Below are 15,406 nucleotides of genomic sequence, written 5' to 3'. Positions count from 1 at the left end.
ACGAATGTCAATATTCCTGAACACCTTGGTGCTATTAATATACCTAAATACCTACCAGAATTGAAATGAAAAAGATATAAACATTGTGTTAAAAGAGCTGAGTGTGGGCCTGACCAAGGGGGCAAGACATTAGTTAAATGTAAAAATTAACGGACATTATAGAGTGTGCAATACATACATTCAAGTATTGTTATTGGCGTGCATCTATAGAAATTTCTAGTAAAATAAAAAACAGATTTTGGTAATACACGTTCTTTAAAGTTTTCACGATGGATTCATCCATGAAAAGATGATTTGTGTTCACATTGCTCTATTTGTTTGAGCTTAAACATTCAGAATGGGTTAAGTGAAAAAGAAATACCGAACGATAGAATGAATTGTTTTCTGCTACAATATATTAAAAAGAAACGGTTAGATGAAAGAAGAAATTCTAAATAAATAGATAGCAATATAAGATAATCAACATAGAAAAACAGGAATTCGTGCTATACACCCTTGCTGTGCTCCAGTTGCGCTATCAGAAACAGCTTCTTTCATGTTAATGATATTAAACTTTTAATATGAATTCACCTCTTATTGAGTTTCTAAAACTCATATTGGATAAAAGAAAAAAATTAATAATAGATTAGGGTAAACTTTAACTTATTCTTTCTGTTGTAATGAATAATTTATAAAAATCAAAAAAACTAAATAAGTTGTCCATTCTTTGCAAACAAAAAACGATTTTCCTTTTTAACATTATTCGGATCAGATGCACTGTTTTTTTTATGAACCACAGATAAGCTTACGAATTAAATTTAGTCGACCGATAAAAATGCTACAATAATATTCAGAAAACTGGGAAAAATGATACAACAATATTCAGAAAGTTGGGAAAAAAGATACAACAATATTCAGAAAGCTGGGAAAAAAGATACAACAATATTCAGAAAACTGGGAAAAATTATAAGTAACTTTTACAACCCAAGAGGGATGTTACATTAATTTTTAGTAATCTAAGAAAGATATAACAGTAACTTTTAGCAAACTAAAAAGATGTTACATTAATTCAACAGTAATTTTTAATAAACTAAGAAAGATTTTGTTTGTTTTTTTAAATTTCGCGAAAAGCTGCTCGAGAGCTATCTGCGCTAGCCGTTCTTAATTTAGCAGTGTAAGACCACTCACCGCCAACTCTTGGGCTACTCTTTTACCAGCGAATAGTGGGATTCCCCATCACATTATAACGCCCCCACAGCTAAAAGGGCGAGCATATTTGATGCGACTGGGATTTGAAACCGCGACCCTGGGATTACGAGTCGCACGCCTTTACCCACCTGGCCATGTCGGGACACAGTAAGAAAGATGTTACAGTAATTCAAGAGTAATTTTTGATAAATTGACTCTTAACTTCTAACACAAAGATTTGAGTCAGTGTGTTAGTTGCTACATCTCTTAACTTCTAACGTAGTGAACTGAGTGAGTGTGTTAGCTGTCTACATCTCTTAACTTCTAACGCAGTGAACTGAGTGAGTGTGTTAGCTGTTTACATCTATTAACTTCTAACGCAGCGAATTGAGTCAGTGTGTTAGCTTTTTACATCTCTTAACTTCTAACGCAGTGAACTGAGTGAGTGTGTTAGCTGTCTCCATCTATTAACTAATAAGGAAAGTGAACTGAGTGAGTGTGTTAGCTATCTACATCTATTAACTCATAACGCAGTGAACTGAGTGAGTGTGTTAGCTGTCTACATCTATTAACTTCTAACGCAGTGAACTGAGTGTGTTAGCTGTCTACATCTATTAACTTCTAACGCAGCGAATTGAGTCAGTGTGTTAGCTGTCTACATCTATTAATTTATAACGCAGTGAACTGAGTGAGTGTGTTAGCTGTCTACATCTATTAACTTCTAACGCAGTGAACTGAGTGAGTGTGTTAGCTGTCTACATCTATTAACTTCTAACGCAGTGAACTGAGTGAGTGTGTTAGCTGTTTACATCTATTAACTTCTAACGCAGCGAATTGAGTCAGTGTGTTAGCTCTTTACATCTATTAACTTATAACGCAGTGAATTGAATCAGTGTGTTAGCTGTTTACATTTGTTAACTTCTAACGCAGTGAACTGAGTGAGTGTGTTTGCTGTCTACAGCTATTAACTTCTAACGCATTGAACCGAGTGAGTGTTTTAGCTGTCTACATCTATTAACTTCTAACGCAATGAACAGAGTGAGTGTGTTAGCTGTCTACATCTATTAATTTATAACGCAGTGAACTGAGTGAGTGTGCTAGGTGTCTACATCTATTAATTTATAACGCAGTGAACTGAGTGAGTGTGCTAGGTGTCTACATCTATTAACTTCTAACGCAGTGAATTGAGTCAGTGTGTTAGCTGTCTACATCTATTAACTTCTAACGCAGTGAACTGAGTGAGTGTGTTAGCTCTCTACATCTATTAACTTATAACTTATAAGATTTTAGTGAAAAATCTTAACGAATCAATGAACGTCGCTAGCATGGTTTAATACGCAACATTTATTATATTTAGTTCCACACTTTCGAAATTTTGTCTACTTACTATCATTCTTGTTGTATAATACTTGTCAAACATTCCCCTATTTTTGGCTAACAGTATTCTATAATGCACTACATTGTTTTTTGTGATTAATGCACCAATGTTAATTAAAAGCAGTACGTACCTTGCTAATTAATATTCAGTGAGGATTAATTATGCTTTGTATTTGGTATATATGGCAAAGCTATTAAGCCTATTTGTATTATATATTTATTACAAAGCTACTAAAGCCATCTACCGTCGTCACCAGAGAGAAGGCAGACAGTCGGCAGCACCCTATCTGTGTATCGTCCACACTAAGGGGTTTGTATGTCACCCTTATAAAGTACCTACAGTTTAAAGTGAGGGGAAATATCTCAAGGCATTACACGGATTCAAACTCAGGTCTGAAACCTGAAGCTTGCCCACAGGACCGCGCCCTTTAATTACGCTATACGCTAATATTATTAGTATATAACGTCATTACATTCCTCAGTGAACGTCGCAACATACTTCCACTGCAATGCAGTTTGTTCTAGGACTACTAATAGAAACATTTATGATACTTTTAGTCTAATAGCTTTGTTTATTTGGTGTATCTTAGGAATTAAACCATGTACCATTTGAAAATGAAAAAAACAACAAACTTCATTGTTATCAGAATGGTTGTTCACTTTGTATTCTACAGCAGCCAACAGGATTGATATCTAGACTACAGTCACTAACTGGAGTTAAATATTTTTAGAATGATATTTAAATGATGAACTGAAAATCAAAGAACTCCACCAGGTGCCGTTAGATACAAGCATCAAATCGCTTACTATGTTGTACAAAACTTACAAAAATCAAAGTATTTATATTTTCGTTTTGTTTTTGAAGTGAATTTATATACTGCATTTGATATGTGGACTGGATATTTCTTTTTAAAACTTGTCTATCTTGAGACAACGTCTCAGGATTCATACCGATAAAGAAAATTACATACAGTCTAAAACGTCCTTACAAGACCTGATAAAGAAATTCTAGATGTGAGGAGACCAACAAACAACGGAGTTCCATCAAACTACAGTTCACATGTTTACTAAATATATATATGTTCTGAAGAAACCTTAAAGTTGTCACAAAATAACGTGTTATTATATACAAAAGATATTAATTCTATCATAATTAAAACTGGAAACTAGAAAGAATGATTCAGTGTAACTGCAATTTTTTTACCAGCATTACGATGAATACATGCAGGTATTCGACAATGAAACGCCTCGTACAAACGAACAGTGTCAGCAAGGCTGCGCGATCTAGCCAAGAAGGTTTGTTGGAAGACAAGTCACCACCGTTTTCAGATGTAATCAGACGCTTGTGAGATCCAGTTGTGTCTCTCTGTTGTCCACGTGGTCTCGCGATGGAGAGCTTTCTCTTTCATTGATACAAGTCAGACAGAACAACGGAGTACAAACTTGAAGCACTGTAAGGACATGGTACTGACATGCCTTCAACGTAAGTAGAATTTTTCGAAGTTTTTCCATGAAGTAACAATCTAATTATCTAACACATCTTCCAATCTATACTGGTTTCAAAGCTTATAAACTTCTAGGTCTTTCCTAATGTGAATGGACATTAAAATGAGAATGCTTGAACGTTGTCTAAATCTCGTTTGAAATCAGTGAATCCTCTTTCTGTATTATTTAAAATAAAGAATTTGGAAGTCTGCTAGACTCGTGAGCGTCACAAAACCATTTTTTCGCTACTGCGAACAGACACGCGTTTCTCTTGAAGTTAGTGTGCGTCTTTACGTTAATGTAGTGACAGAAATCACCAAAAGACGATTACGTTATCAGTTTCCAAGTTTGTGAAGTTTACTCTAATGATATTTGATTAGAAATGTAAAGTTATATCTAAAGGACTTGGTATTCTTTGTTTAACTGAAATGTCTTCATTTTCTATTCTCGTTTTGCTTACAATTAACTTACGTCTATCACATTATTACAACAGCCCCTGTTTGGTAACTTACCCGAAAGGCTTTTCAGTTTCTTGCCATCTGTAGTATGATATGTAACGTACATTACAGACCATATTGCTAAGCTGCCTACGTGACATCTTATTACATACACGAATAATTAAAATAAAAGAGTATTTAAAGCCTGTACAGGTAGTTGTATGTATATATGTATATATAACTAAACACCAATAAAATCCATCTGCAAACCTGAATAAGGAAACCACTGGAATATGATACTTTTACTTCATCTTTTATTATATTATTCTACCGGTTTCGTGACTACAAAAGGTGACTCTTCAGGAAATAATTTTAATTAATTAATTCAAATCTAAGTTAAATATTTATACTTTCCAACGAACAGAAAGCATGGTACTTCGTATAATTTAGGTTATAAAATTCTATTAAAATAATAATAAATAAATGTTGTTTTCTATTAATAACTTATTTAACTGCAACTCCAAGAATGTAATGTATATTTTAAAATATGCATATTTCGGTAAATTATATGTTGGTGAGGGAGATAATTTAAGATCAAGGATATATTTACATAAATTCCATGGTATATGTCCTGAAAATAGCTCACTGGATACCAGTAAATATTTTAATGAATGTATCTTGGAAAAATATAAAATTCCAAAAGAACCATTTTTCATGTTTGCCCTTTTTATGAATGTAATACGAAAGATAAAAGATTATATTTTTAAAAATATTTTATAAATTTTTAGCGGCTTTTTATGTAGATGGCAGTAAGTGGGCAGAAGTAATTGGTTGTGTAAAGTTAGTAGGAATTGTGAAAACATGGAAACAGTTACTAAAACTTACATTAAGAGAAACGTGAGTGGAAGTTTGAAATTTCAGGATAAATAAATTGCATATATATTATAATGATAATAAGGAATAAATTAGAGTAGTGTTTTAGTTTAAAAAGCAATGTACATTGACCAATTGTATTTATTTTTGAGCATTTGTAATGCACTTAGTTCGTACATTTGGAAAGTTTGTGTATTTATTCAGACAATTTATGTTTCGTTAAAAGGTAATATTTGTATCTTTTTGTTATAGATTCTCAGTAAAACCATTTCCTGAAGAATGACGTCACAAAACTGGTTCAAAATGTTAATAAAAGAGAGAAAACAGTCAGATATTCCAGTGTTTTCTAAAACAATAAATATCCATATTGTGCGCTAAACTTACGACACTTAACTACACTATGCAGACGTAGATTTACTAGGTAAAATCCAATAAAGATATTCTATATTTTTCACATGAACTTCAAAACTTCGACATCTTATTAATTCTGGTAGAGCTTTGATTTTTGGTCCTATCCGTGTTCTCAAAAAACACGTGACAACATTTCAAGTCACGAGAAAACTGAAACATGTGACCAAGTTCTGCTAGCAACAAGTAAATAGTTTTCATGTGCACGAACTAACTGATATCTTCTAATAGAACAAAAACCAGTTTATGAAAGGTAGGCCTGAAGTCCAAGGAAACCTCTTCGGGGTAAGTTTATAATGTTCCAGAGTGGTAGGTTACTTGTAGGTATTATTATTACTTTTATTTAAGAAGAGAAAGTTAGAGACATAATTAAATTAAGATAAGGAACGGGAGTCTGGTCGTTGTCTTTCAACCACTGATCGATGTTAATATGAAAGGCGAAAAATCTATATAAATATAACAGTACAGTCTGTTGCATGTCCATATAACTACTTATCTATATAAATATAATAATAATATCTGTCGTATGTCCATATAACTACTTATCTATATAAATATAATAATAATATCTGTCGTATGTCCATATAACTACTTATCTATATAAATATACCGGCCCGGTATGGCCAAGCGTGTTAAGGCGTACGACTCGTAATCTGAGGGTCACGGGTTCGTATTCCCGTCGCGCCAAACATGCTCGCCTTTTTAGCCGTGGGGGCGTTATAATATGATGGTCAATCCCACTATTCGTTGGCAAAAGAGTAGCCCAAGAGTTGGCGGTTGGTGGTGATGACTAGCTGTCTTTCCTCTAGTCTTCTACTAATAAATTAGGAACGACTAGCGCAGATAGCCCTCGAGTAGCTTTGTGCGAAATTCCGAAAAAACAAACAAACTTATCTATATAAATATAATAGTACTGTCTGTTGTATATCCATATAACTACTTATCTATATAAATATAATAGTACTGTCTGTTGTATATCCATATAACTACTTATCTATATAAATATAATAGTACTGTCTGTTGTATGCATATTCTGCCTTTAACAAATAATAAGTGGTTCTCAGTTCCTATATTGCCAGTAGCGCAGATAGCCCATTGTATTCAGAAAAGCGAAGTTGAGCGGTCACATGTTCTTATATAAACATTTATTTTTAATCGATCTTCTTTGTTTGTTCTTACAATAAGGAGCTTTGTTTGTAAAATGTTTGCAATTTAAGATGTTTTACAAACATTTTTGCCTTTAACAAGAAATAAGTTTTTAATAAACAGAAGTTTTAACTGGATCTGCAGATGTCTTACAAGCCTAAGGACTAAACTATACCTTTTATGTTGCTGATTTCAAACCGAAATGTGTACAAATGAGTTTCTCTGGTTTTCTCCACATTTAAATTTCACTTTTTATAAATGGTTTTCGGTGATATAAGTTGCGTTTATGGTTTGGTCTGTACAAATGGGTTTCGCTTGCATACTACATGTCTATGTTTCAGTGTGTAGAAGTGGGTTTTGCTGAAATATAGATAAATAAATATATGAATATATTCTAACAAAATAAATCAGTGCAATTACGGTTAGCCGCTACTTTGGAAACGCTTAAAAATTTACGACCACGTTTCAGGTTTATGGAGATGATTTAATCGTGAATGGAGGAATTATTCAATTAGACAGCCAATCATCGCGCTCAAAGTAGACATAACAAGTTATAATTGGCTCTTTTATTTTCCGAGAAGCATCGAATTAATACAGACTATAAGCAACCATTGATAAATAATTCACATACTTGGATACATATACCACACGTATGCTCTAATCTCTCTCTTTTCTGTGGTCCTGTGCCATGACATTTAGGACCACATGTTTAAATTATATCTCTAAGGTAGTACCATAATGTACAAACTAATGTTGAACATTCCTAGCATCAAGAAACAAAATCATTGTCTATTTCTCGTTTCATTTTCTTATTACATTTGTCTTTCCTTTTTAAATCAAAGCCCATGTTTCAGACTCAGTTATCTCAATCAACATTTTATTAATGTCCGTCAAGCTTTTATTTTTATAGTGACGAGTCAAATCTTCTGTTTTAAATTCTAAAATTTTATTTGTTTGTTAAATTTCGAACAAAGCTACTTGAGGTCTATTTGCAGTAATTTTAAAGTAATAATCTTGAAGGAAGACAGCTAGTCAACATCACCTACCACCAACTCATTAACTACTCTTCATCAATGAAAACTGGAATTGATCGTCACGTTATAACGCACTCTTGGCTAAAAGGTTTGGTTTGGTTTGTTTTGAATTTCACCCTATCACCCTATCGATAAAGCACCCTATCGCAAAGCTACACGAAAGCTATCTGCGCTAGCCGTCCCTAATTTAGCAGTTTAAGACTAGAGGGAAGGCAGCTAATCATCATCACCCACCGCCAACTCTTGGGCTACTCTTTTACCAACGAATAGTGGGATTGACCGTCACATTATAACCCCACCACGGCTAAAAGAGAGAGAATCTTTCGTGACAGGTTTTAGTCCCGCGAGCCAAGCACCCTATCCGTTAGAATATTCCAGATCAGAGTTATAAAGCAGATGAAATTCGAAGAACTCTATCTTAAGCTAAAATACTTGCAGGCTCTAAAATCGTCATGCGCTGTTAAGATGAATATAAAAACAATCGTATACATAATTACTCGATTCTTCATACTTTCTGTACACGCAATAACATAATTACTCGATTCTTCATACTTTCTGTACACACAATAACAAAGTTACTCGATTCTTCATACTTTCTGTACACACAATAACAAAGTTACTCGATTCTCCATACTTTCTGTACACACAATAACAAAGTTACTCGATTCTCCATACTTTCTGTACACATAATAACAAAGTTACTCGATTCTCCATACTTTCTGTACACATAATAACAAAGTTACTCGATTCTTCATACTTTCTGTACACGCAATAACATAATTACTCGATTCTCCATACTTTCTGTACACACAATAACAAAGTTACTCGATTCTCCATACTTTCTGTACACACAATAACAAAGTTACTCGATTCTCCATACTTTCTGTACACACAATAACAATCATATGCCTCTTCTCATTTCATACCTTCTCCGAACAATTTCAATAATTTCAAAAATCTATACCACATTACTTTATATTATATTCAAATTTCGTTCTTCTTTTCGTCGCCAGGTGGTTTCGCGGTACATGTTATTTCAAGTTATTGCTACGAGTTCCGCAGAGTTGTCTCGTGTAATTAGTTCAGGGTTTTTAAGTCGAGATTCAATCACAAACCTCGTCTACCTGAAATGATATTCACGAGGCTTAAATTAAATCACCAACATTTTAAGAAGTCAGTAGCCCAATTTTACAGCTTGCGCGTGTTTTGAAGTACAAAAAAAAAAAGGCGAACTTGCTGCTTTGATAATTTTTTATAAGTTTAGTATAAAATATGTATATTAAAAATATTCCGATAACGTTTTATTAAATAACTATTTTACGTTTAAAGATAACTAGAATATTTCAAGCAGTATCATGAAGCTGTATAAACTTTGTTTAATTAATATATAAACTTTGTTTAATTATTATTAGTCGTAATAATGGCTCGAAAAGTTCAAACACAACCTTAGAATTGTCGAAGACTAGTTATTCAACAACCATGTTTCTCTTTTTCTTAACATAGTTAAGTATCAAGCCGCACAAATGACCTTTCTTATAGTGTTTGTTTGTTTAGAATTAAACACAAAGCTACGCAGTGGGCTATCTGTGCTCTACCCACCACGGGTATTGAAACTCGGTTGCTAGCAGTGCGAGTATGAAGACATACCGCTGTGCCACTGAAGGGCTTCTTATCGAACCCTGACTTTTAGCGTTGACTCTGTCATCACTGGAACAACGATAACTCTAAAAACTTACAACACTAAAATCTAGGGTTCGTTTCCCTCCGGTGAACACAGTAGATAACCCAATGTGGTTGTCGTTTAAAACAGACGAATACGCTAGTTTTCTGTGCGGCATCTACTTCAAGGTTTTTACTTACTACAAAACTAATTGGTGGTACGTTTATTTTTATTAAAAAAAACGGTATGTTAGTGTGAGTCAATTTATTGTAAATATTCTGCAGTTGTTACAACAAATGCTGCTGTTGTTTGTTGTGTTATTTACCACAACGTACGTGGAGCGTCCTATTCAGAATTGTAGCGTTTTTAGATGCCTTCTGAGACGACGCTATCGAGGCTACATTTCATAGTTCCATGTAAAGATATGTTAACCAGCTAGAACCGAGCCTTTATAACTACTGTATCCTACATTTTACCACAGTGGTGACAGTGGAGCTGCACTAAATCTGTATATTTGAGCTACAATGCAAGATCTGTCAGGATGAAACCAAAATAAATATCGTTTTCGAAGCTTCCAAGATTCCCCAGTTGTGTGTAACAGAAGCTATTTTTGTAACTCGCCAGAGGACCGCATGACAAAAGAAAGTAATTGATGACAAATTATGTTGGAGACTAAAAAAAAAGAAAGAAAAATTTTAAGATAAATATCCATGATAGGATACCTTAGGGAAAACATGAATGTGACTTTGTTTCTGTTGTTGTTTGTTGCTGTTTTTTTCAAAATTTTGTGTTGGAACTTTGATAGAAGAGGGTGAAATAGAACAAATGGCTTTCTTTCCCTGTAAGGATAATTTGCCAAGTAATGAAACCACAAGACCTACACAGTGAGTTATCTGTCAGCGGTAGGTGTTGTTGAGTGGCTACTGCAATGGATTTACACTTAAACTTTTATTTTAATACCTACGTTTGTTTCAGTTTAATGCATGTGATGTACATTATTGGATGTGTACTGCACAAGTCCCGCCTCTTCTCTAAATTTAAAGAAGATTATCGAGAGTAAGAATCAATAATATATGTTTTACGAAAACACTAGTGTAACTTCGAATATTGTTGAACTTTCGAGAATCTCTCATAATAAGTGTAAAAAAGCAAGCCATCACAATACGCGAACAAACAGTAATATAATATTGTTTGATTGCTACAGTCAATATTCTATAAGCCTCGGAAGCTATAATTGTGATTAATAATCATACAATAATGAATCTCTTGCTCAATATTTATGATATTGGAAAAACGTTTTTATTACACGATGTGCAACCTCCAACTTTGCGAAATTTTTATCCTTTATGCATGTAAATTTGCAGAAATCATTGTCACGAATTTTCCGTTTCGCCTACGTTTTCCATCACGGATAACTTTATTTTTTTTCCATTCCAATGTACAGATAAAAATTAAACAGCTGCGTGTTGTGAAGCAAAACGAAAATGAAGAGATCGCACGTAGATTTGACGTTTATGGAGTTATAAAGCGATGAATAGCGTCAAAAACAGCTTTGTATTATCAGATTTTTTCAAGTATCTACCGAGTATTAAAGCGAAAACTGTCGGTTCCAAGTCCAGATAATGCCATCAATATATTAGCATGAAGGGTGAGCAACTCCCTGCCTACCACTCAAATCATTGTTGAGTAACGTAAAGTGAAAGATAAAACAAACAATGAAAAAGAATTGGCATTTTAGATATTATTTACTGTATTTATTGAGCTTATATTGTCTTTATTTCTATGTGATTTATTATGCCCTTCCAACTTAAATCCTTCCTTGAGAAAAATCGTATTTCGGAAAAATAATTTTTTGGGACTTCAAAAGAAAGAAAGAAAACAAAAAGTGGTTTATTTGGTTTGTTTTGAATTTTGCGCAAAGCTACACGAGGGCTATCTGCGCTAACAGTCCTTAATTAAGCAGTGTAAGACTAGAGGGAAGGCAGCTAATTATCGTCACCCACCGCCAACTTTTGGGCTACTTTTTTATCAACGAATAGTGGGATTAATCGTCACATTATAACGCCCCAAAGCTGAAAGGGCGAGCATGTGTCGAACCCGCGACCCTCAGATTACGAGTCGAGTGTCTTAACCACCTGTGAACACCGCCAAATGAATGGTGTATGATAAGGTATGGTGCAAGCTCTTGAGGCTCCAGGTAAGTATTACCATTAATTAGCACGTGGCCAATGGACGTTGGTCTCCAATAGCTGAGTAAATATATTTTGTTTTTAGAGAAGAAAAAAAAAGAATTCAACAGAAATTACTGTACAAGGCTACAAATGGCTCATAACCACCAGCACTGTCATTCCTACCAATTTCTAGCACTGGCACCAATAATCGGCTAGTGCTTATTAATATGGAAACTACAGAATTTGACCAGGAACGTTTATAAATTTCGAACATTACAAACCGTTTAACTTCAGTGAATTAACTTTAGATGTTAATATTTTTACGAGGACATTAAATATTTTCGTCAATAAACAGTCAGCCCTTAAGTGGTGTTAAGCCAGCCAAGAAGACGTCTAGCTAGCTTAAGTAAGATGTAACAATATCAACTCAGAATTAATTCGCTCATCGTGGACCTGGATCGTCGATAAAATATTCAGTTCTAGATCAGATTGAAGACTCGATATAGTTTGTAAAACTTTTGTATATAAACCATTATTTGTAATAACCGTTATTATAAACTTTATTGTTGTTTGTATATTAAAATATATTTGTGTTAAGAAAGAAAATTCTTTGTATTAATCTTATTGGTAAATATTATAAATTTGATACATGTTAACATTTAATTAACTTTTAAATTAAAATTTTCGGCTGTTTGAAATCGTAATACGTTACGTACGCAGCATAATAAATCGGAGACCCGTCTCAGATAAATTATAGTACATAACACTACCTTCTCCCATTCTATCAGGGTAATAAATTAGGGAAGGATATGTGAAGATAACCCTCGTTTTACGTGATAGTACCGTAAAAATCGAAAGGATCATTAAGATTGGTGTCAGTTTTGCTGAAAACTACACAAAGGGTGCTATTTACGCATATTCTTCCCCAGTTTAGGTGTGAAAGACTAGAAAGAAGGCAGCTAGTCATCACCACCCACCGCCAACTCTTGGGCTACTCTTTTACCAACGAATAGGGGTATTGACTGTCACATTATAACGCCTCCACGGCTGAAAGGGCGAGCACGTTTGGCGCGACGGGGATGGGAACCCGCGACCAGTTGGATTACGAGTCGCACACCTTAACCCACCTGGCCATGCCGGGCCACCTGCGAGAGCAGTTTTAAAGTATAATCTTGTAGTAGGGGTGGTGTGTATTATATACTAAGGAGGAGCAAATAATTTTATAAAATACAGGTGGAATAAGAGAACATTATACAAGCAGTTCATCGACTCAGGCACGTTTTGCATGCATATACAGGGACCGGATCAAAAGTGCTGCCTGTATTGTGAAAGTCCTCTGGCGGTTCCGATCAACATAAAAGTCTTCGCTACACAACAGTTTCGAAGTTACCCAAGATATTAAAAAAAAATCAAATAAAGTTTATATTTCCAAGTATTAAATGAAATACCCGAGGTGGTCCCATGATTACTTCCAGACACAACATGAAGTATCTTACAGTAAAAAAGTAAATTACACTAATATTACACTATATCGCAAGAAATTCCAATTAATTGCCCCCAGTGACACATCGGTATGTTTGTAGACTCACATCATTAGAATCTGCCTTCGATACCCTTGGTGGGCAGAGCACAGACAGCCCATTGTGTAGTCTTGTGCTCAGTTACAAATACTCAATTAATCAAATCCAATTGAATTCCAAATAACTTTTATGGACAATAAAAACACTTTGAGATTTTACATTATTATGCCAGGAATATTTTCGATGTGTGTATTTTTTTTTTACTTTAGGCAGCGTAAAGCAGTAATTTTTTACTGCATGGAGACTATGATTATTGGTTCTACGATTACTGGTCAGACTATAACTATGCTTTCAATACACGTACAAAATGAGGTCTTGGGCAACAAATGATGGGCAGTTATAATTAATCAGACCCGGAATGGCCAAGTGGTTAGGATGCTTGACTCGTAACATGAGGGTCGCGGGTTTGTATCCAAGTCGCACCAAACATGCTTGCCTTTTGGGCCATGGGGAATTATAATGTGACGGTTAATCCCATTATACGTTGGTAAAAAAGTAGCCCAAGAATTGGCGGTGGGTCGTGATGATTAGCTGCCTTCCCTCTTGTCTTACGCTGCTAAATTAGGAACAGCTAGCAGAGATAGCCCTCGTGTAGCTTTCCGCGAAATTCAAAACAAAAATAATTAATCAATAAATCATTCTTTTTTTAACTTGCCCTGGGCTTCCTAGGTAGTTAGAACGCTCGAATCCCTTTTAGCTGTGGGAACATTATTATGTGGTGGTTAATTCTACTACTCGTTGATAAAAGATTAGTCCAAGAATTAGCGGTGGGTGGTGATGACTAGCTGCCTTCCCTCTAGTCTTTCATAACTAAACTGGGGAAGAATATGCGTAAATAGCACCCTTTGTGTAGTTTTCAGCAAAACTGACACCAATCTTTCAATGATCCTTTCGATTTTTACGGTACTTTCACGTAAAACGAGGGTTATCTTCACATATCCTTCCCTAATTTATTACCCTGATAGAATGGGAGAAGGTAGTGTTATGTACTATAATTTATCTCAGACAGATAGCCCTCGAGTAGCTTTGTGCGAAATTCAAAAACAAACAAGCTCTCGCAGGCTGTCACAGACACATCTTTTTGCCTAAACAACCGTATTCTAATATCGTAAGTAATTAATATTAATAACAACTTATCTCAGCGGGAAGACAAGTATAATCCTTGTGTTAAGAAAAGGCCTAATCAAGCACAAATGTCGTCAGTGATCTAAGTTTTATTTGGTAAATAACAGTGATTGTTTGAGTTAAAAGTTTAAAAATAAGGCAGTGGATAAAAAATTCAAGAGTAATTGAAGATAATTTCCGAAAACGTTTCTTTTTTTTCAGCAAATTGTTACAATTATTGAGAGAAACCCTCTCTCTATTTTAATGTATGTCTTTCTTCATTAGTTATTTTTAGATCAAATTATTTATCTTATTGGTGGCTAAATTATGGTTAATGAGCAGGTATTTTTAAAATAAAAAACAACTTACTTCTCAAAACTAAAATAACTCCCAAAATAGCAGGGTTTACATTGTAAACTAGATATCCTTGGAATATTTGTGTGTGTGTGTGTGTCCATGTTATAATTTTCTCTCAGAAGTTTATTTATCTCAGAAATTCCTGTGCTAAGTATAGGAGTTCAGAGCCTCAGAGATCCATCCGGTCAAGCTCGACAAGTATACTCAAGGCCCTGGCTTGGCCAGGTAATTAGGGCTCTTGACTCGTCATCTGAGGGTCACGGGTTCAAATCACCGTCGCACCAAGCATGCTCGCCATTTCAGTCGTGGGGGGCGTTATAATTTGATGGTCAATCCCACGATACGTTGGTAAAAGAGTAGCCCAAGAGTTGGCGATGGGTGGTGATGACTAGCTGCCTTACCCCAAGTCTTACACTTCCAAATTAGGGACGGCTAGCGTAGATAGCCCTCGTCTAGCTTTGCGCAAAATTCAAAACAAACAAATTACTTCTACAGCTGCTTCAATAGGGGCTCGTACCTGGAAATCAAACCTAGTTAGTAGACGACACCCTTTCAGAAGCACATGTCACGGTTGTTCCTGCTAGCTTATTGGTGGGGGGGGGGAGTG

The 15,406-nt window shown here is 34.8% G+C and overlaps 1 protein-coding gene across 1 annotated transcript in view; it reads left to right on the top strand.

Annotated features, from left to right (window-relative positions):
- The first annotated feature begins 3,888 nt into the window (after nt 1-3,888).
- The window catches only part of LOC143245497 (arrestin homolog), a 36,382-nt gene continuing 24,864 nt past the window's right edge, over nt 3,889-15,406 (top strand). Inside the window, exon 1 of the mRNA XM_076491858.1 lies at nt 3,889-4,027. Coding sequence (XP_076347973.1) covers nt 4,017-4,027 — 11 coding nt within the window. The 5' untranslated portion in view covers nt 3,889-4,016. The remainder of the gene's footprint in view (nt 4,028-15,406) is intronic.

The sequence above is a fragment of the Tachypleus tridentatus genome, chromosome 2 (genome assembly GCF_004210375.1).
Source record: "Tachypleus tridentatus isolate NWPU-2018 chromosome 2, ASM421037v1, whole genome shotgun sequence".
Classification (NCBI taxonomy): Eukaryota; Metazoa; Arthropoda; class Merostomata; order Xiphosura; family Limulidae; genus Tachypleus; species Tachypleus tridentatus.
Note: the sequence above shows the minus strand (reverse complement) of the source record. Positions and strands in the feature narration are given on the sequence as shown.